We start from the raw sequence: 23,881 nt of genomic DNA, 5'->3' as shown, positions 1-23,881 counted from the left end.
ATATTAATATCATCTACATACCCTGAAAGTTTCATAGCAATCATACAAAAAATGTTCGAGAAATCTCGTGCACAAAATTTGCGGGAAAAAAAAAAAAATAATAATAAGAAACAGTAGAATAACAGAAGGGTTTTCCGTTGAAAAACGGAAAACCCTAATAAGAAGAATAAGAAAGTCGACAAAAACAATATGTCTCCCCTTTGAAAGGGGAGACATAATTAATTAAAAGTTTGTATTTTATTGATTGTTGTTTCCTTTGTTCTTTCTTACAAGCATTTTACTATAATGTGTAGTTTGTGCATTTAGAAGTCTGTGCAACCTGAATGACTTGATCGGAAAGCAACCGACGGTAACTTTCTCGACCAGTATATATACTCAAGTGACAGTAGAGGAGTGTTCGAAACTAATATGGCGACCAATTGCTTTTATGAATTCATGTCAGCTTTAAAAAGCTTAAAACTAGGCCCATTTAATGTTTCAAACAACTGAAACTGGAAAAAAAATTCTGCAAAGAATCATCCATCAGGTTTTCCTTAGTATCATTTTAATCATCATCAATCATTATACTAATTTCAACTGACCTTTTTTAATATACACATATTAAATGACCATTTCAATTAGATAATTAATCAAATTTATTACACCTAGGCAAACTTACAACATCTCATTCACAACACAGACAGTTACTCACGTCTTCATTACTTACAAATATACATGTCGATTCTACTGACCTTGTTGTTCAACATCACTTTTTTTGTAGGGGAAGACCGAGCTTGGTGTTTTTTCTGTGTCTTGTTTGCCTCGTCCTCAGATGAGCTACTCCCACTAGAGGATTCAGACTTTTTATTTACTGGAGCTTTCTTTAATGATGGCCCTGTCTGCCTTCCTGTGGTTTTTGGCTCTTCGTCTGAGGAGCTGTCACTGTCGGAACTAGAACTTTCTTTCTTAACATTTTTCACCTTTGCCATATTTTTTCTACTTGATACTGGTTTCTTTGGAGAGATGTTCAAGTTTGTACCTGTTTTTATATTACTAGAAGAACTGCTACTGTCACTATCTGAAGATTTATCCCTCACTTTCCTTTTTACTGGGGACTGTACTACGGGTTTCCCTGACCTCTCATCCTCAGACGAGGAGTCACTGTCTGTCTCAGCTTTCTTCCCCAGCACCAAAACCGGAGGCTTCCTTTTAGATACCTTTTCTTCCTCAGCATCAGAAGAAGAGTCCGAACTTTCACTAGTAGTGGAGTCCTTTTTACGAGAGCTCTGTTGACAGAGATAAAATCACAGTGTTCATCACAAAAAATAACATGCATCCATCAGTATGAAAGTGATAACAAAGCATTTTTGAATGAAGACCTTTAGATCGAACAAATTTTTTAATTTATCTAAAAATATAAAAGACTGACCTTGATCTGGGAGGGTGGTGTTCCTAAAGAGGTCAACTTCTTCTAGAAAAGATAAAAGTTTTCAGTGTCATCAATGTATAAGAGAGTTAACCAAGTCATAAGGTTTACAATGGTTTTTACTATGTTATTATAAAGTTCAAATATTTCATCATTATCATACAGTGTTATCAAAATCTTCAATATCATTGAGTTAATAGTGTTATTAACATTCGAAAGTTTATAACTTCAATAACGTAAGGAAGTTAACCATCTCATAATCAAGGAAAATTACCTTAGCCAAAGGTGACTCAAAATTCTTGCTGAAATGTAAAGATGGAAACATTTACTTAAAGTACCGGTATATTGGATTGATTTTGATGAAGATAAAATTGTCATTGAACAACAGCTAGATAATTACACTTGATATCACATAAAATAATTTTTGAAATCATCACTCTTGAAAATCTGAGCCAACTCTTATCACATACAAAAGTAGCATTAATAGTGATTTCAACCGAACCAAGCAAAGAGTGCACAAAACAGCAAGTGTACATCACATAAGGCAGGGCTTTATGCATTGTAATCTAGGATGCAAAGACAACAGGGGTCATAGTTGAGCCTTTACAAGCTTGGTCTTGGGTTTATATCCCCCCCCCCTCCTTTTCCCACGACCGATTGGATGGAAAACATAATTCATCATTCTCCCTATTACAAGTGATATATGCTCTTTTCATTAACGTAAATGTAGGATTTAAATGTAGGATTTCTATGTATCTTTTAACTTTTATGCCTTCCAGTTCCTACATAAATAAAAATTCATCTTAAAGAAACACAATATTTTAGTGTCCTTACTAGAACTCTGTAATCTTCTTCTGTTCCTGTAGCGATATTTCAGCTTTACGGCAATACGATTTCTGTACAAAAAAAGGAAAATAATTCTGAAATCATACTTAAAAGCAACAAATATTTGCTAAGACTGTACACCAGTGTGGAGCATCACAATGTAATATCTATTTGAAAGTTAAAAAGCAGCACTTTATTCATCAACAACAAGTTATTGTTAGATTTGTCATTATTTCATTTTTATGCATTTACTTCCATCAAAAATGAAAAGGGGATTCGGCTATTGAGGAATGAGGGGTACCCATAATATTAAGGCAGCAAGCTCACTAACTTGAGTTTCATAGTCCAAGCTCCTGAAAGCTTCCGAGAGTCTCTTGAGGACTTCCTCTTCCTCGAGGTCGGGGTTTTCTTTGATGGCGATTTTTTTCTCCTCCTTCAGATACTGCAGCTCAGCTTTCTTAAAGTCCCTCTGGCTGAGGCCCTTTGCCTTCTTCTCCTTCTTAACTCTGGCTTTCGGTTTCTAGTAAAAGCCCAATCACTTAAGTACTTTTTATATTTTCTTGAATATGTTAGTGTATTAATGAAAATTAACAGAATAGCGTCTAACTTACACGACACGTGCATTGACTTAGACTGTAAGTACAGTTAATAAAGTGTAAGACAGTATTCAAGAAAAAACACTGAGAAATCCTGTGAGTTACTTGTCATTTCAGAAACATTTTATTCAATTGTTTAGAAATAAGCAATTAGGGGCTTAATCCCAGTTGAATTATTCCATTCATAACAAAAGTTGGCAATATGTGGAAAGGTACATTTACTACTCACATGGTAAGTATTTTTTGTTGAATATTTACTACTGACTGTACTTGTATGCTATATCAAATTTAAAGAAAGTTGTATTCTATTAAAGCATCTCCTTTCAACACTCGTAAATTTGCTATACAAATAGATCCTGGAACTTCAAAAAACTGGAATAACAATAATTATTTTCCAATTACACTATATGATCATGCTATTATCTGTACAACTAATATACAACAACAAACAACAAAGGTTAACTTCCTCACCTCCGTCAGCTTTCTGGATTTAAAGAACCTCATTTGTTCTTCATCTGTGAGAGATTTGACGTATTTTTCTAATTCCCTCTTGGCCTCTTCATTGATCTAACCATAGAATAAAATATCATGAGACCACATAATTCAACTGTTTGGTGAATAGATAAATTGATGAACTACATGTACTAGAGAAAAGCATTAATGAGGTGTTATTGCTTGTATGACGCATACCAAGAAAGTAAAGTGACTTTTTTTAAAGAGTGTTACCTTCACTGTTTAATTTGATTGAGATTTTAATAGGCATGGATTACCTTTACAACTCTTACTTGGTAGGACTTTTCCTGAACAAGTATTACCTTCATAGCCCTGACTTGGTAGGGCTTTTTCTGAACTATTACATGAATTACCTTTACAGCCCGGACTTGGTAGGGCTTTTTCTGAACTATTATTACTTTCAGAGCCCTGACTTCGTCGGGCTTTTCCTGAACAAGTATTACCTTCATAGCCCTGACTTGGTAGGGCTTTTTCTGAACTATAACATGAATTACCTTTACAGCCCTGACTTGGTAGGGCTTTTTCTGAACTATTATTACTTTCAGAGCCCTGACTTCGTCGGGCTTTTCCTGAACAAGTATTACCTTCATAGCCCTGACTTAGTTGGGCTTTTTCTGAACTATTACATGTATTACCTTTACCGCCCTGACTTGGTAGGTCTTTTTCTGAACCATTATTACCTTCATAGCTCTGACTTGGTAGGGCTTATTCTGAACAAGTATTACCTTCATAGCCCTGACTTGGTAGGGCTTATTCTGAACTATTATTACCTTCATAGCTCTGACTTGGTAGGGCTTATTCTGAACTATTACATGTATTACCTTTACCGCCCTGACTTGGTAGGGCTTTTTTTGAGCCTCGGTCATGGTTTTCCAGGAGGCAGCAATCTCCGTAAAGGTGACATTAGGATCTTCTGCGAAGCGCTCCTTTGTGTACTCTTGGTAGCTGTTTGATCTTAAATAAAAAATTTATCTTTTTACTTTGTCATCTTATGTTCTTGCATTTTAAAGGTTATTTCATAAAATTGAGAATTTAGCAAATCTTGTATCAAGGACACACGTGACTTACTTTAGTTTTAGATAATTTTCTTTGATAGATGATCTCTTCATTTGAATTTAAACCTGTTAATGCCCAAAAACTCAAGGTGCATCAACAGGCTATTTTTTTTTTTGAGTTGGAATATTTTGAATTTTTCTTTTAATTACATACAAAATGCAATTGAATGCTTATTAATAATGAAACCATATATCCAAATAATACCGCACATCAGGTTTTTTCCACGTCATGTTTTTTTCCGCGATTTAGAACCTAGAACGGTACATAAAATTTACGTGAATCAAAAATTCACTATTTCAAAGTCATAGTGAAAATATTATTCAAGATTGTTTAACCCTGTGAAGTAAGAGGGTAAAAGTATCTAAATTGCCGCTCTTTATAATAAACAATTCGGACAAACCATTTACACCATTTCCTTAATGTTAAATAATTACCGATAATTATGTTCAGAGAGGCAAACAGTCATAGATAAATAGATCATGTACCGTTACATATACCAGTAGCTCAGATATAATTAGACATTGGTTTATGCAAGAAAAGCGACCGGTTTAATTAGCTTGTCAATGGATTATTAAATAAACTATGAGGCTTACATACCTATTATCTTGCGCTTGCTTCCGATCCCGCAATTTCTACTCTAAACTTACTGAACACAGTTCATTGTACTTTTACATACCTGTTTACTTCATAAGGAAAGAGAGAACTATATTATAAGAACAACACTTTGTATCAAATTTACGCTGATATATTTTCCGCGATTCGGAAATTGTCGCGAACAATGCGAAAATTGGATACACGCGGAAAAAACCTGATATACGGTAGAAAAATATTTAATAAAATGAAATGTAGTTTTTCAATTACGTAAATCTTCACATTGCGGAGACTTGAAAAAATAATGGAAGATAGGACGCATCTGACCTTAAAAGTATTATAGAGGAGAACATAAAAGCCATTTATCCCAAATATAATACACTGGTTTTTTCTAGAATACTTTTTTGTGAGAAAGGGATGCGTATTATACACCTCCATACAAACCATTTGTATATGTATCTTATATATATGTATACAATATGTTCAAATCAAAATACACCTCAATGGAATTTCATATTCAATATGGGGGAATTCCTACATTCAGTTCAAGATCCGCTCCTAAACTCTAATTGGCTGTCCCAAAACAAAACCAATCAAGGTAATACATAACCCACATTAGCGGGTTATGTAATGCGGGTTATGTGTATTTTTTCTCCAATGTTGCCACCTTCACATCCCGCAAGAATCACCAAAGAAAGCATTTATTGTTTAGTAAAATCAACTATGTGTAGTAAACTTACTGGGTAGACTTTGGTGCATCAGCAAACTACAAAAAATATGAGAAAATAGTTATCTACAAAGATTAAAATAACAAAAGTCTAATGGGCACAGCACACAACTGAACAAGGCAAACATTTCAATACCAACATTCTATATTTGCAGATATTTTTCATTGAATAATTTCCATCTATTTCGACCCTTTCTGGTCCTTACAAGTCAAGGTTTGAAAACAATATTATAAGCAAAGGAATTTTTTTTCATGGATTTCCAAAATCTGAGCCTTTAAGTCTGTGCTCCACAAAATAATATTTTTTGATACGTTATAAACAGAGATAGAGAAAGGGAGAGAAGAGAGATGACTAATAGAAAGAAAATTTACTTTTGAAGAAAACTTACCTCTTTCTGTGATTTGGACTTGCTGGGTTGCTTCTTAAAATAAAAAGAAAAACCAAATTATGTTACTCATATTACTTATCATTTCTACATGTACATAATGTTTTGGTTAAAATTTAGATATCTATTGGAGGCACTAAAAGAACAACAGTATTGAAATTTCTTGAGATAACTTGACAATTTTTTCAGTGGCCATTTATCAAAATGTATCAAACAAGTTAATGGTAGGTGAAGGTGTCAAATCACTATTGATAGTAACATGAGTAATACACATGTTTTCTTTGAATATGTTGAGAAAATTGGGGTGGTAGTTGGCCTCGTTTTTCCCCATCAGAGGTGAGGAGAATTCAAGCTTATATTAATCCTGTTGATTTATCCTGAAAATAAAGGCAACTAAACACAATCTTAATCAGAAGGTCGTCCATCACATATGTAGAAGGTCAAGATATTTAAGGCCCTGACTTGGATATTCAATATTGAGGTATGATCTGGAATTGGGGGCAGAGGTTTCATTCAAAAGAACTCTTTTTTATCTCGCTTTGAGCTATGAAAGAAAGAATTGATATACCCGTATCTCCTAATTTGAAGGGTCAGCCCCTCATTCTTGATGTAAAATGAAACTCTTGCTTTTATAGTTTTTGCTGTTGTACATGTTTTAACAAAATACTCTCGAGAAAAAAAGTATTAAAAAAATTCAACAAAAATCATGATGCTTTTTATCTAACTTTTTGACGTAAGGCGAGCGATAGAAATGGTTGAAGACCATGCACAATTTAAGTCATTTGTCTACCAATCCTGAAAATTTTAACATCATATCTTAAACTCAGTTTACCTGATAACCCCCCCCCCCCCCCCCCCCCCAAAAAAAATAAAAATAAATCCAAAATATCTCACAAAAGGTGCTGTCATCAACAACAGCAAATTCAAACAAGATTCAGATCATTCCTATACACATCTGAAAATCTGATGTCATTCAGATGAGTTGATCCAAAGAAATAACGTGCACAAAATCAGTAAGAAACTATATGTGTCATAACACCATGAATGCCACTGCACATGACCAAAATTTCAAATGCCAAATTAAGTATAACATATGTTTGATTGCAGAATAGAACAAGTTTATACATGTATTTAGTTCCAGTCCAATGATTTTTGAAAGGGTTATACCTCTTGATCTTAGGAAAAATGATCTTTGGAAAAAATGTGAAATTCGTAGTTTCCGCTCTCTAACTTTTGAAGTGGTGCATATGTAAAGTTTATATTTCATATAAGATTAATTTATTAGAAAATACACGTAAAGTTTGAACTAGGTTCCAGTTTGATGATTTTTGACAGAGTTTTGCCTCTTGAACTTAAAAAAGAAAATGGGTCATTTTCAGGGATTTATAACTTGTATACTATTGTATATAACCTACATGTACATCTGGAATATCAGCTTAATATATGCATCCCTTCAAAAGTCAGAGAGCAAAAACTGAGAATTACTCATTTTTTTTTCTAAGTTCAAGAGGCACAACTCTGTCAAAAATCATCTGACCGGAACCAAAATACAAACTTAGCCTGTTTAATTATAAGATACATCCATATATCAAATTTGAGTTGAATGTGTGCAACGGTTGTTGAAATAATGATGGGAAAGTGAATGATGAAGGAATGACAGAAGAATGGAATGATAGAACAGTGTAACAATACATGCCCCAGCCATTTCATGGCGGGGGCATAAAAACTGATCAAGGAAAAAACCTAGGAAGAGAAATGAGGTCTTCCATTGGTCATATCTGAAGCATGTTAATAAAAAAATCCCTAGATGTACAACCCTGCTAGTTTGCTGTAGGTACATGTAGAATTCACAGTTACTAAATGCATATCACTAGCAAGAACCTACACCACTGGTATATACTATATATTCTGTATATAGTGCACAGTGGCTTCATCCCCCAACACCATGTTAGACTAATCTGGCTTTGTTAAGTCTGGTTCAAGTTGGGTAGTCGGGTGGATGGTCTTAAACAATAACACCTGATACCTGTAGTTCTTACCTGCCCTATTCTTTTTGTCTGCTCCAAATACTTTTCTTTCATTTCTTCACTAAGGCTTTGAAGGAATTCTTCTTGCTTCTTAATTGTTTCTTTATTAGCCTAATTTCACCAAATGAAATGTTTATACCTTTGGGAAATTTGACAAGAGGCCTATTGCTTTAACTACAGTTATCAAATACATAACTAGTACACAAAATGCAAACTTAAAAGGTACATATATGTTCCAAATCATTATAAAGTTCGTGGATTTCTTTTGTGGTTTGAGAAAAGTTGTTCTGATAAAATTGTTTCAGTAAACTACTTTCTGTAAATATGCAAGTCTTCACATTATGCACTTTCAAACTACATGGTTTAGTAAAATGTTTGCAGAAATTAAAAGTTGTGCTGAAGAGAAGACTTAAAGACTAATGGATATTATACTAAATGAAGTATCCATCTACAAATTGTAGGTAGAGTATCAAAACAATAAAGACAAAGAATCAGTTCAAGGTCACTGTACACTACCTACCCAATATACAATCCTTCAGACTCAAACACAACATCAGACTTAATTTGATCTGGACCACTAAAGATCTTACCTTGTCTGCCTTCTCCTGATACCGGCCTCTCTCCGAGTCAGTTAGAGCCTTCCATTCTGCACCAATATCTTTAAATGATCGTGGAGGAGTCTCTGCAAGCCTTTCCTTGGTGAAGCATTGATATCCACTGATTCTGTTAACAAAAGGCAAAGACAGAGATAAATAACAGACAGGCAAAGTTCTATTTCTGACTGTAATATTGCTTGCAACTACAGTTCTATTTCTGACTGTAATTATCGCTTGCAACTACAGTTCTATTTCTGACTGTAATTATTGCTTGCAACTACAGTTCTATTTCTGACTGTAATTATTGCTTGCAACTACAGTTCTATTTCTGACTGTAATTATTGCTTGCAACTACAGTTTTATTTCTGACTGTAATTATCGCTTGCAACTACAGTTCTATTTCTGACAGTAATTATCGCTTGTAACTACAGTAGAGAGCAAAAAGGATGCCTTAATGGTGATTCTAACAATCTATAGAAGCACAAAAATCATCCTCCTGCCATTAAAGCACATTTCTGTGGTGTTAAGTGGATGAGAGTCATTGACTCCCCCTGGATGGGACACCAGTCAATCAGATTAACTCCCATTGTAAGCCGGTAGTCAATTTCAGCTGGGTGGACTGAGACAATATAAATAAAGAACCACTGTGTAACGGCACAATACACAGTATCATGTGACCTTTTGGTTACTGGCCTAACACCTGTGAACACTGAGCCATGTGCTAACATGGAAGCTGAAGCCAAGTAAATACTAGTAGTCAAAAGACACGACAAACAGAACGAAAATAAACTACCCGATAGTGTCTTAGATAATCAACAGTGCCATAAGCAACATTCACAACTGACTGCTAAGAAAAGAGAATTCATAGACTTGTTTATCAAACACAAATTAATGATTAATTTAATGAAAAGATAAAAATTTACAACAAAATTTAAATGCAGTATCAGAGCCAATACTTTTGTAATCGACTAGATTCATGGATTTAAAACAAAGCATACAGAAAAAACATCACTTGGAGGCAGCAACTTTGATAATCGTTGTCTCATGCTTTTTATTAAAATTTTTCAATCTGGATTCAAACAGGTAGATATTTAAAAAGTTTATATAAATTTTGGTCGCTTTACACTAAGTTTCCATTAGTCTGTTCCATCTGTGACAATATTTTTGGGTCAACCATTATATTTGGTAGCAAGGGACAGTTTCGCATAAAGTATTTTAGTAAAAATGAGTGCAACTGTATTTCAAGGCCCGCATGTACTTTGAAAATTAGTAAATTAATTATAGGCTATAATTATATGGTAGAAGGAAGTCATTCCTGTATTTTGATGTAAAGCATGTAGGTTCCAGTGTTATAATAGGGTGCTTGGGAGTCAGACGCAAAACAGCGGCTGTTGACAGGTGTGCTCACTTTTCATTAAAAAAGAAAGTAGGGCAGACGGTAAGTGAAATAGTGTGAAAATGACTTGGGTGGGAAGTGGGGCGGTACAGAGTGACAGGAAGGAGACATGTCACTCTCTGTACAAATCAGTGTTACTGAGAGTTTGCTTGACAAAGAAAAACTTGAGATAAATGTTTATGATGACAGGAGAAGATGACTTACATTTTAACTGTTGGAGCACCGGGAATCTGAAATGAAACAAGACAATAAATTGAACATCATTGGAATCAAGGTATCAGATAATCAGATAAATCTCACATCACTAGAATGTAGGCATCAGTTAGGGTGGGTCGCGGGTTTACCCCATAAAAATTCTCATGATAAAACATACCCTGAAAATCTGTCAAATCATTCTTTAGGATTAACAGTTCATATTATATAAAATTGATCACGCATCCCCCACTTTTGATAAAATTTTGGCTGTGACTCACAGTGTGAGTGTAAAACATGCGACTTTACAGTACATGTGGTTCTTATGTACAGTCTGAATTTTACATTGACTGAAAAATTACGCTCTTATTCTTGCTGATTATCTTCTTAATTAAAGGGACTTAGACACGATTTGAGCTCAAAATTTTCAAAATTTGTTTTTTCAATTTTTATGTCTAAAATTGTTAAAATAGATGTTTTTAATGCTTTTGACAAAATTTGAAAGTCAAATATCGAGTTACAAGCGAGTTACAGAGGTTAGAGTTCTTAGTTTTGTAAACAAAGCTTGAGTCCTGTCAATGTTTACATATTTGTTGTATTGGTATAAGGTTAAATCTAATGATGCTGTTTGTTATGAAATTATTTATGAACCCAATGAATCAGTTTATCTTGTTTCCACAACTTATTTTCATAAAGGAATGGCAATTTCTCAATTTCTTTACTTAACAGTATTTGTAAACAAATATAAGACTCGAGCTTTGTTTACATAACAACGACTTCTTTCTCTGTATCTTGCTTATAACATGACTTCTAACATTCAAATTTTGGTAAATCATTCAAAATACAAAGGTAAACGATTTTATATATAAAAACAAGAGATGTTTGTGAAACACTTGTGCCCCCTTGGAAACATCCACAAAGAAAATGAACGTAAACTGCAAATATTTGGAATTTTTCTAAGTCCAAGGGCTGTTTAGATGCAGCTTCAATGCACACACATAACAGAAACTTACCTTAGAAACAAGCAACTGAAAAAAAAATAAAGACAGGTATATAATAAATGTATTCTCTTCAGGAATCAATTTGATAATTATAAATAAAAAACAATTAAACCAGAACTATCAATTAGGGACTAGTTTCCCCCTTGAGGTCTCTTGGATGATCGCCATATTGAAGATGCTGTGAAATTGACCTTGGTCAGTGACCTTAGATTAATAGGGCAAGACATAACTTCAGCCCACGCACACCCTTTGAGGAGACTTAAAGCCGCATATATACATGTAGAGAAGTGACTTCTAGTTCCTTCAAGGACACACAGCTAAAATTAATCCCAATTCACAAATTTCATGGTGAATACCCATATGCACGAACAGTATGTTTGCTCTATCTTTTTAGGTAATGAACATGATGATGGTTTCAAGTTAGTCAATCCAATTTTGAAGCCTCAAGGTAACTTAAAATGTCCTTGACTTTGTATGCTCTGACCTTCATAATCTTTTTGGAGTGCATCATGTCTTTCATGATCATCAGAACATGATGAATTGTTAAATGTGTCTTCACCTTTAAAAAACAAAACCATCAAGCATAAGTCTTCATAACATCAAATTACAATTAGGATTTGCAATCTTCAGAGAAAATGCATATAGGTAAATAAGACTGTGCATGCATTCTAATAGAAAATGCCACTTTTAACAGACTTTAGTATAAACATTCTTAAAACTTTCTACATATTGATATTTTGCTAAACTGAAATTGTAAACATAGTTATCTGATGGTATTTTGTTTATAAGCTTCTTATTTCTTTTACGATGGACAGTTTTCTGGTTTATTTACCCATCAGAAAACTTCTGTTGCAGTAAACTGTATTGCTTGAAATTCCATCATGGGTTCGACACTAACTTTTTAATGCATTAGTTCAGCCAGACTAGTGCCTGATTACTTTAATTAGTCCGCAGGCAATTTGATTTGCCCGCCCAAAATAAATTGAAATTACCGTATTTTGCTTAATAAAGTACACACTTTTTAATAGAATTTGAAAGAAAGGGGTGGTTTAAAATTCAGTTAAAAATAATAAACAATTTATGACAATGATTTCAACACAATTCATTTAAATGATGCAGCTCCCAGAAGGTTCATTTCACCTTTTTTTTTAAACACCTAAGTGTCCCTATCGAAACAGTTGTTGTGAACACATACGCTTGTCACCTATTTTCTTGGACATCCCCATAGGGCAAAGAAATAACCAAGTCACCCTTAACATTCTGCATACCTCTGTTGTTTTTGTTTGGAAACTCTCACTGCACGCAGCACTGTTAAGGCGTCCCGATGCTAAATTACGGCTGAAAAACGATATTATTTTAATCATCGCAAAAATACTTTGACCGGGAGTATTTCTTAAAATCTATGTTACATTTATTGACACCGATGTTAAACATATTTGATGCATTTTTGTGACGTCATATGTACTTTGTAATCACGTGACGGGCGATTCCTAATATTGCAAATGATCTATATAAATCGCATCGGCGCAGGTGATTAACGACATTAAATCATACATATTTTTAAGAAAAATCCTTTGTTAAGTCATATGCTTTGAAGTTCTTGCTTGGGAAAGAAATAGATATTTCGTTTATGGAAGATATTGTTGAAACATTCCACAAAATCATCAAAAAAATGCACATTTTTACTAATCAAAAACGATTTAGAAAAAATTGGGGTAAATCCGTAGGTTTCCCAAGCACGATTCACGTTGGTATCTGTATTCTCTACCAATTTTACGTAAAATATTCTAAAATTGTGTTGATCTTTCACCTGCGCCAAGCTGATTTTACATGCATTAAAATTTCTTCATTCAGTAGTTTACACGTAGCAGGGAGAGTCTCCAAACCACTACTTTATAAATAGTCTTTTACTTAAAACGAAGCTTTAAAACTGCCGATTATTTGATACTGGTTTTCAATATGAATAAAATCTGTACGTCTAGCATTAACGGCAGCATCTATGTAAAGGAAACATGCGGTATTATAATGGTTTGATATAATTCACTTTTAACGTTAAGATACATTCCCTGAGAACTATCGACAGGAATGCAGATCGTGACGTCAAACTTAATTATGACGTCATATCGTATGAAGTACAGACAAGTGTCTTTCTTCATATCGCTGTAAAATCCATCGGGAAGCCTTAACAAATCTAAATCTAAAATTAAAGTCAGAATTTTAATTAAGATGTTGACAATCACACGTTGATAATTTACACAACTTTTAAGCAAAACCTTTTATTAGTCCAACTGGACTGACTAGACAGAAATTTTGTTTCTGAATAGAATTTATCAGTCTGTGACTAATGGATTAAGGTTAGTATCGAACCCTGCCATCTACAGTGAATGAACTGACCACTTGGCAGATTTTATTCCAGATTTTGTGGCATGACTCGGGTGAGTGGTTCCCCACCCTAAGCGATGACCAGACCTCGGGAGGGACCTTGTTACAGACGAAATCTGCATGTTCTTCCATGTTCTCTAAGCTCTCAAGAAGGGCTTCAATGTCATCCTCAAACCAGCCTAAAACACATCCAAAAACCCAAAGTAAACAAGGAGATAGCAGACTGTAAATTTGGATACTGTGGAATCATTAGAATTCATGGTGGCTTAATTTTTGTGGTATTTGTGGGTAGCCCATTCATACGAATTTACCGGTATATCCTCGACGAAAACAAAATTTAAAGAGTTAGTTTTCTTACTAAAACTCAAAACTGATGCATCCACAAAATTATGTCCCCCAGGAATTTAAATGATTCCACAGTATGGCATAATATACAGCCTATAAGAATGGAAATTTAGCTCAGACAGCAAACTGTAAAAATAAGGTGTTCCAAACTAACACAAAGCACACTTAAAACAAGGATATGCAAGTTTGTGAAACCGAATCTTCTTGCTTGAGAAATGAATGAAATTCATTACATGTTGAGGCAGCATCCTCCTCTTGGGAACTCCCTGTATTCTTGTCTTCTTCATGCGAGTTTTCTTGTGAGCTTTCTGGAAGAAAAAATGCATGAAATTTTAAAACTCATAGCTTTAAATTTATATAATGTCATCACCTTTATATCCCCCATGAATCACCAGAGAAAGCATTTTAATGTTTAAATGAAAAAAAAAAAACATCATAAAGTCTTTCACTATTACATTTTGTTATACTTTCATGTTAAATACTGAAATATGATTGGTTAAGACACAGTTCATAATCCGTTCCATTACCCTCAGCCTTAGCAGCGCACTTAGCAATGGGTAACATTACAAATTGTTACATGCACAAAAATTATGCGCGTATTGTTCGCTGTAGAATTCACGTTATTCCTATATAAAAGCAGTAAAATTTTCTTAAAAACTAAGACATTCAGTATAACAAAATAAATAGTGCCTGTTTGGGAGGATAACAGTGGAAATTGACACCCCTCGAAAACCATTGTCAACCTCCGCTTCGCGTCGGTTGACAATGGTTTTCTCGGGGTGTCAATTTCAACTGTTACCCTCCCAAACAGGCACTATTTATATAGTATTAAACTACTTCTATACAAAATTGATAATGTTATGTTGAAAACTAATCAAGTTATATTTTTGTGTCACAACAAAAATTGACAGCCATACAGACAGTGGCAAAACAGACAAAGTGATACTTTTAATCTTATAAGGCTTTATTTTCATGCAGGGCCATAATAAAAGCTCTCCAAATTAAAGAGATAAAGGAACAAAACGCCATATAAAACCATTAAGTGGTCAGCGAGCAACTCACCAGATTCCTTCTTCTGCTTCTTTACTTTTTCTATGAACAAAAAAATTATATTGTTTGTATAAAAAAAAAATATCAACAAACTTATACATCTATTTAAAATAATATATTTTTTGCCCTAAAAAACATTGAAATACCGCCCCCCCCACCCCCCCCCCCCCCCCCCAAAAAAAAAGATCTACAGGAACCAACTAGAATTTCATTAACCTAATACAAAACATGATATACAAGTATATAAATTTTATCTGTCTTCCAAACATTTTAATTAAGTAGGAAGAATACTATTCACAACTGGTCTAGTTATATACTGCATACAAACTTTTATTCATGTGTGACAATTTTTTGCGATGTTCGTAAGAGCTTCAATGTTGAAAATATTTCTCGCTGCAAACTAGTCATCAAGTGTATCTGGTTACCTTTTTTTCAGATAATCTACATCTTGATCGCAAATGTAAGTTGCCGCTAATTAGTTAATTTTAAGTTAATCCTGGAAATTTGTACAGTCATGTCCCACCTTTTTCAGCCTTTTTATTTTTCTTCTTTTTCTCTAAAATTAAAGTGATGTAGTGTTAAAATTTCATTTAACTTTAGCTTGTTATTTTGAGAACTTCAAAATATAATGGCAGACACTTTCTTTTAAATATAGAAAGAAATACCTGGGCTGGTAAAAGAACTTTCCACGTTATCACCCTTCTCTGCAAATAATCAGGAGAAAAACATAACATACATTGTCTTTCTGCATTTTAACATAACAAACTTTCTTAGAATTTGCATAAGCATAGGCAATAAATATCCTGTCCCCACATCCATATGTTCTTCAGTTTTATGTCAAAATCACTTGAAATAAAAAAGCTGTGGAAAGAAAACAGCTTATCATGTAAAGTTGTGATGTTTTGAAAAACAAAAGATGTTTGTGAAACACTTAAACCCCCCTCCCTTGGAAACATCCACGAAGAAAATGAATTGAAACTGCAAATAATTGGAATTTTCTAAGTCAAAGAGGCATAACTCTGTCAAAAATTGCTCGAAAGTACCCAAAATTAAACTTGACCTAGATATTATCATAATAAATGTGTATACCAAATTTCATTTCAATACGTGTAATATCTGCAAAGAAAATGAAAGGAAACTGCAAATAAATGGAATTTTACTAAGTCTAAGGGGCATAAATCTCTGTTGAAAATTGATGGATCGTACCAAAAATCGAACTTGACCTAGATATTATTATAATAAATGTGTATACGTGCAACCTCTGCAAAGAAAATGAACGGAAACAATTGGTGGACCGACCGACAGACAGCAGCAAAGCAATATGCCCTCCCTTCGAAGAAGGGGGGTATAATAAAACCATTTATGGTGTAAAAAACATAATTACCTGTCATAGGTTAGAAAATAGAAATACAGGTAATCCAACTGACAGGTAAAATTTCTTGTAAAACGATAGTTATTTTCATTCAGTCATCCACAAAGTCTTACCTGTAGGTTGGCTGTTCTCCTTTTTCTTGGCTGAAGTGAGAAAATTACAGTAGCTTGGGAAACATAACCCATACAAAGGAGAGCAAAGCCTGCACCGTTATTAGCTAGCATATATTCATATATTGAAACAAAAACTAAGAGAAAGTTTATAAAATTTACTGTGGTATCCAAGCATTTTATAAAGTTAAAGCAATTTTGTTTAGCAGACTTGTGATGAAAAATATATGAAATTAAAAGGTATATTCGGCAAAACACACAGTTTAACAGCCTCGGAATAGATATTAGCCACTAAATCTTTCCCCCATATAAATATTCAGTCAAAAGAACTACACATTGACAAACCTTTCTTATTCTTCTTGGGTTTTTTCTTTTCAACTTCTTCTGCCTCTGTAGCAATGAAAACAAAGAAAGAGAATAGAATTAGTCAAAGGTAATAAGCCGACACTTGAGTTACCCAAGCTTTGCCCATGAAAAGTAAATATGCACTTAAAATCTATTGGTGACCGTGAACCAATAATACTTAGCTATAGCCATCACATTCATAGGCAATAGCATAAAGCATTCATCACATACTTCTTTGAAGTCTTAAAACCTAATTTCATAATTCAATTTTAAAAACAAATACATGTAATGAAAAATTTGGAAAGTAAGTTCAATTAATAGCTCTAGCATTGTAACATCATTGCTTTGCATACACAAACATATTTAATCGAAAAATATTACACATGCGTATATATGCTAGGCGTTAATTCATACCGCTGCAGTCATTGTGTAATATTTACATAGATCTACCAAGTATGATTCCCTCTATTTCTTACGGAAACTTAAAGTTAATTCAAGTGCAGAAACGAATACCATAAATCAGTATTCGAATATTCGTGAGTGCTATTCGATTCGTATTCGAATATTCGTAGACGTCATAGACAATGTATTAAGCATATATGATAGTTTGTATTACTAAGTTGGTGTATGTGTAGACTGCTTAAACATGTCAGTTCGAAGTTGACACTTAATGCATGCATGAGTATCCATTGAATTGGGTGTGCATTTAATTTTCAAGCAAATAATAATATACTGATTTTTAAAAAATTTCCATCAACTACAATCAAAAGATTTATTACTTCTTTAATAATATACTGCAGTCCTGACTCCTGGATGAGACCGATATGTAACTTCGTAAGTCAGTCCAAATATTTCCGCCATGTTTGATATAGTATTAAACAGAAAACTGATAACGCTCATAACTCCGGAAATGTTCTGTTTAATTAAAAAAAAAATAATAATTATATCGAGGTATCTTTTAAAAAAAGCTTTCGATGTACCTTTCGATATTAACTCTCCGTAGCTCCCACTCGTTCAAACAGTTAAGCAATTTTTTTCTTCAGCGTCTGACATGAATTGAAAAATCCAGAATGTTTGTCTCCGTTCGATGTAAATCCTGCTTTTACTTTCAAGGTAAACACGCATGGCGGAAGAGTCTATTACTGGGTTAAGTAATAGACTCTACTAAGCATGGCTGTCATAGATGGCTTTATATTTACTTTCGTTCCGAGTAAAATGAAATAACACGATGCTGCATAGTTTACAGTGCTTGATATGGGTGTTTAACATGTGATCGAATATTCGAATGCTAAATATACATTCGAATATTAGAAATTTACTATTCATTCGCGAATATTCGAACATTCGTTTCAGCACTAGTTAATTCATAACTCTGTAGAAACAGCCAGACTGAAATCTACACATTGCAATAATCACGCCCTTAAAAATCCAATAAGAAATCAAAAAGTGGCCCTACGGACCATAGTTTATAAATTGTACTCTTTACTGAAAACTAAAAACCGAAAAGATTTTAAAAATCTGATGAAAAATTAAAAAAAATACAGCTAAAGGGCCGATTTCAACTTTCACCCCTCTAGATCCTGGAGTTTTAAGGGCGTGAATATTGCAACTTTTTAAAGGTTGAAAAATGATTTAGGAAGAGTTATCTCGCGTTGCTCAATGAAGGTAGAACATCATACTCTAGGCATACCAAGTTTTTTTTTTTAGAAATAAATACATACTTTTTCATGATTTTTTGGAAATATTCTTTTAGAAATCAAAAGTACATTTACCTTTAAAGTTCATTTTGTGACATTGCATTACTTATAAATAAATTTATATTTAGGCAACTGGTTATACCAAGGCGGTGAAGAATTTGTAAATAAAAAAAAATAGATATGATTTTACCTGACATTTCCGATCAATAAGGGGAAAGGGGATGTCGAAAAGCCCTTTACTTTTTGTTGAAGACAAAAAAAGTTCTAGTTATTATTACAGTGATTCTGTCTGCAAATATATTCTGACCGGAATTTACAAACTAATTTATTATTACAGTGATTCTGTCTGTTATTTCCATGCAATAAACCTGTATACATTAAAAGGGCCGAAACTTTTTTATCTGCATTTGATTTGAATAGTTTCAGCTATGCTATTCGGAACTCCATTGCTTATAATCTGTGCCTTATATAGAACTGGTCAAACTACTGTTTGACATGTCAACACAGTTTTTCCTGTAAGGCTAAAAATCTGAAACTAATTTAATGATAAATGTTATGGATGCAGCATATTATACATGTTAAGTCTGTGAAACGTGGGATCTTTAATAAAAAGATTTCATGAAGTACAATTGTTTCAATTTGACTATTTCATGTATTTGAGAATTGTCGGATGCTCGAGCCCATATAATTTGAACACTAAAAAGATCTTTATTTTCTTTACTTTGATGATATGTCCATAAATGACACGATGGAAAAATATGTCAGCGAAACGAACACGTTTGAAGAATATTAAGATCGTTATATAGGTTGTACGTCACGTTATATGTCCCTGTTTAAACCAACAATGCATGCTCATATGTGATGCCTAAGTAAATTATGGAGTGTTGCAGTCTTACCTTCTCCTTTTCTTTTCATTGTGGACTTGTATGTGACTCGTCAAAAAATCAAAGTTGACTTAGATTTTTACTGAATTCAAATAGCGCCATCTGCATCTGCGTCACACCACATGGTTCAATAGAAGGCCGATCCCGATATATTTACGCGAGTGATGTTGTGTGGGCCGTGGCCCAATAGATTTTCTTGATATGTAATTGATGTTCAGGGTTTGGGTCAATTAAAAACACATCAACATTTTTATCAATTACTTGGAATTACAATGACATGAATTCTTTCAAATATAATCAATTAATCTCAATTTCATTGACCGTAGAATGTAAATACTTACATCAATTACTTTAGTTTTATTTTTAAAAATTCTTGAGAACATTTACATGAATAAACAGCATTGAAATACACAAGGCTTTGTGTTCAATAAAGTTTTTAATGGTTGGAGATCAGATTAATCATCATTTATAGATTTTGCTTTGAAATTTCTAGAAAAAAATTCATTTACATTTCATTGAGGGTTTGGTTATGCACAAGATTTTCTCTTAGTGTTTATTCAGAAAGTAGAAGTACAGCCCATTTTCACATCAAAAATTAAATGACTTTATAATTCACGAAAGTTATATTTAGAGGGTAAATTATAGGCATTAATAGGTATGAGAGGGGCAGGCTTGGGGTAATGCTAAATGTAATGGTAATGCATTGCAATGCATTACATGTTTTCAAAGTAATGCTAGTAATGTGTAATGCCTCAAAATTAGCATTACAAGTAATGCTAATGTAATGCATTACTTTCCAAAATCTAGTGTAATGCTGGCATTACATGGCATTACTTTGCATTACTATGCATATTTATGCATGTTCACTTTAAAAAATGTGATGAATAAATGAATAGTTGAAATTAAATTTGATTTAATTTATTTTTAAAGAAGAAAGAAATAATTCTAATTAAGAAAAAATGTTTTAATTGTACATGTTTTATTAAAAAAGGTTTTTTAAAACTCATTTTTGAATTGTTTATATTACTAAAGATAACAGCACAATTTCATAACATTTTTAAGAGTGTTGTTATTAAGAGTTTTTAATCATTTAAACACTTTACTCCAATTAGTTTGCACTTCAATAAGAAATGTGTCAACAACACACTATGCCCCCAGGATAATCTAAGTATCAAAACAATCTATTGTTATAAGAAGTGCTAAACACCCCAATCCCCTTCCCTTCGCAATATGTCACAATAGAATAGGAGACAGACATGCACCTTTAAAAGTCAAATGAATGCACTGTCCATCCATGATGAAAATCAATATCACTTCCAATATTATAACCCATTTGAAAATAACCTTACTTATTCTCTCTCTCTTTCTTTTTGTCTCTCTCTCTCTGTCTCTCTCTCTGTCTGTCTGTCTGTCTCTCTCTCTCTCTCTCTCTCTCTCTCTCTCTCTCTCTCTCTCTCTCTCTCTCTCTCTCTCTCTCTCTCTCTCTCTCTCTCTCTCTCTCTCTCTCTCTCTCTCTCCTGTATATTAATTACACTTTACATTAGTTTGGACTGATAGAAAATACAAGATTTATGTATTTAATCTATTATTGCACTTAATATATCCTAAGATAAAGATCGTCAAACAGTATTTTCCAGTCCAAGCTTTGACTGCTCCTGCAAAACATTTATTTAGTATAGCCCGGAAGATGGATGCATTTAAAAGATGAACCCTTTGAAACTTCGACCATAAAGTGCAACAGCAATCTTTTGTCTTAAAGTGTCCTCCGTAAAAAGAAATACGATTAAAATAAATTAAGAAATATAACTGGGAAAAATCATCTGTTTATAAATTAATAAAATTAAGTGTCCAAAATTATAAAGATTTGTGTAATCTTGGGATATATCTATATTTAGCTTTTAAAAACAGCAACATTATTTCATAAATTGTTTTTTGTTACGCATGTTATCCTGTTTCTCTATTTCATAATTATCTGATATTGTATTATGCCAAATGTCTATAAATATCATTTTACTTATGTAATATGTTGTTCATATTGCCACAATATGATTATATATTGAGCAAATAAAGAATGACTCTTGTTTATTCATTGAATTTGAACCTGATACCGCAAGCATAAAGCTGTAGATATGTTAAAGAGTGTTGTAAATTTGAAACATGTGCAAAAACTCTTTATTAGCTTTACTTTAAAAAAAAAAGTAATGGTAATGGTAATGCATTACTTTACTCATGTAATGGTAATGTAATGCATTACTTCAAGAAAATCAAGTAATGGTAATGGTAATTTAATGCCCAAATTCATGAAGTAATGGTAATGTAATGCATTACTTTACAATGTAATTCGCCCCAAGCCTGGAGAGGGGTTCACATATGAAAAAAAAAGACATTACGGAACATGTATACAAAATAAATATCATTATAAGACATCTTTTTACGTTTTTTTTTTACGTTGCACGGATCTGGAGAAGGGTATGGGGGGGGGGGGTTAAAGGGGTCCAGACCCGCCTGTAAAATTCAATTTTTTAAAAATTACAATGTAAAAAAAAACAAAAATATGTCTCGGACCCCCTGGCAAACTGAAATAACCGTCGGAGCCTAAAAAAAATTCTGGATCCGCGCATGCGATAATTTGGAAATTTATCTAAATACATTCAATTAACTTGTACATGTAATTGAGGGCAGTAAATGAAGACAGACACAACTATAAATTACTTCAAACTACTTTAAAAAAATGTAATTAATTACCTTCAGTTTTTATAAATAAGATCATAACAACTAGTAGACTATTTGTTCTCGAACAATTAGCAAGAGGTCTTTCCACCTCATTATTTTTTATGTTTTGTTTCAATATAATTAATAAAACGTTTTCTATGCATTATTTTTTTTTTAAATTAAAAAACTGAAATATGCGATTTTTTTTTTACCTTGACCTTTGACCTTGATGTCGTATTGACTTGTAAAGGTCAACATTTCAATTTGAAGATGTCTAATGGCCCTACAATGTAAAGTTCAAAATTTGTACCTGTTTTCAACAAAATTAAGAAACTTTCAGGGGAGATAACTGCTAGAAAGGGATCTCGAACCCTTTCAGTATGAATAGATTAAAGGAGTCCCTAAATGTACTGAATACATTAGTAAAAGTTTCAGGGCTTTATCTCTAACGATTAATGAGGAATAGCGATAACAAGCATTTTGTACAATAAGGGCAATAACTCTATAATTGTTTCAAGGATAGGGCTGTAGGGTTATATTTTGAAATGTCTCAAGAAGTCCAACTACATTAATGGAAAAGGTTTTCTGTACCACCCTTAACAAAAGAGATCTAAAAACTTAATTAACAGATTTCGAAATGACCTTGACCTTTGACCTTTATGTCGTTTTGTTCGACCAAGGTAGACGCTTCTATCCCATGTAGTTCGAAGTCTCTTTGATGAATAAAAAAAAAATTGGAAGTGATTTTATGGAAATTTCAATACATTCCGGGGCAATAACTAATAGAAGGGGGCTTCAGATCCTTTTGGTATGAATAAATTGGTAAACCCACAAAGTGTAATGAAGACATTGGTAAAAGTTTTCAAGTCTCTATCTTTTATGGTTTCAGACGAGTAGCAATAACAAACATTTCGTACAAATGGGGCAATGACTTAGTAATTTTTTAAGGAAGGAGCCAAGGGGCTATATTATATAAATAGTGCCTGTTTGGGAGGGTAACAGTTGAAATTGACACCCCTAGAAAACCATTGCCAACCTCCGCAAAAATACTGAATGTCTTAATTTTAGAGAATGTTTTACTACTTTTACATAGAAATGACATGAATTTACGGCGAACCATACGCGCATGATTTACGCGCATGTAACAATTCGTTGTGTTACCCGTTGCTAAGTGTGTTGCTAACGCTGAGGGTAATAGAACGGATTATCAACTGCGTCTAAACAATCAGATTTCAGTAGGCCTATTTAACGTGAAAGTATAATAATTTATAATGTCTTATGATGTCCTGCTATATCCATGAAAAAGTTTTTCTCTACCACCTTAAACAAAAGAGATCTAAAAACTCATTAATTAACAGATTTTCAAATGACCTTTGACCTTTATGTATTTTGTTCGGCCAAGGTAATTTAATTTTAAACATATTTTATTGAGTAATCAAATGGATTAGGCAACAGGCAAAGCCTATGTAAAGACTCTCCAAGGTAGACGCTTCTATTGCAAGTAGTCCGAAGTCTCTATGATAAATAATAAAAAGGTTAGAAATGATTTTATGTAAATTTTAATACTTTCAGGGACAATAACTACTAGAAGAGGGCATCAGATCCTTTTGCTAAAAATAGATTGAAAAATCCTCTAAGTGTATTAACCACGAACTCTTTCCAACACACGAATA

At 33.2% G+C, this 23,881-nt stretch overlaps 1 protein-coding gene across 2 annotated transcripts in view; it reads right to left on the bottom strand.

Annotated features, from left to right (window-relative positions):
- LOC105348335 (micronuclear linker histone polyprotein) overlaps positions 1-19,622 on the bottom strand; it is a 32,260-nt gene extending 12,638 nt beyond the window's left edge. Inside the window, exons 1-22 of one of the 2 annotated variants that reach the window (XM_066074745.1) lie at positions 19,509-19,622; positions 16,916-16,960; positions 16,574-16,603; positions 15,754-15,792; positions 15,612-15,644; positions 15,101-15,130; positions 14,272-14,346; positions 13,706-13,872; positions 11,796-11,870; positions 11,324-11,338; positions 10,323-10,348; positions 8,717-8,849; positions 8,139-8,237; positions 6,103-6,135; positions 5,727-5,752; positions 4,161-4,293; positions 3,298-3,393; positions 2,562-2,750; positions 2,240-2,301; positions 1,680-1,707; positions 1,409-1,450; positions 732-1,265 (exon numbers count right to left, since the gene is read on the bottom strand). In XM_066074745.1, the coding sequence (XP_065930817.1) occupies positions 732-1,265; positions 1,409-1,450; positions 1,680-1,707; positions 2,240-2,301; positions 2,562-2,750; positions 3,298-3,393; positions 4,161-4,293; positions 5,727-5,752; positions 6,103-6,135; positions 8,139-8,237; positions 8,717-8,849; positions 10,323-10,348; positions 11,324-11,338; positions 11,796-11,870; positions 13,706-13,872; positions 14,272-14,346; positions 15,101-15,130; positions 15,612-15,644; positions 15,754-15,792; positions 16,574-16,603; positions 16,916-16,960; positions 19,509-19,527 (1,929 nt within the window). In that variant the 5' untranslated portion in view covers positions 19,528-19,622. The remainder of the gene's footprint in view (positions 1-731; positions 1,266-1,408; positions 1,451-1,679; positions 1,708-2,239; positions 2,302-2,561; positions 2,751-3,297; positions 3,394-4,160; positions 4,294-5,726; positions 5,753-6,102; positions 6,136-8,138; positions 8,238-8,716; positions 8,850-10,322; positions 10,349-11,323; positions 11,339-11,795; positions 11,871-13,705; positions 13,873-14,271; positions 14,347-15,100; positions 15,131-15,611; positions 15,645-15,753; positions 15,793-16,573; positions 16,604-16,915; positions 16,961-19,508) is intronic. The other variant, XM_066074746.1, reaches the window with a different exon arrangement.
- Between the last annotated feature and the right edge of the window lie 4,259 nt (positions 19,623-23,881).

The sequence above is a fragment of the Magallana gigas genome, chromosome 2 (genome assembly GCF_963853765.1).
Source record: "Magallana gigas chromosome 2, xbMagGiga1.1, whole genome shotgun sequence".
NCBI lineage: Eukaryota > Metazoa > Mollusca > Bivalvia > Ostreida > Ostreidae > Magallana > Magallana gigas.
This window is presented reverse-complemented; position numbering and strand designations above follow the sequence as displayed.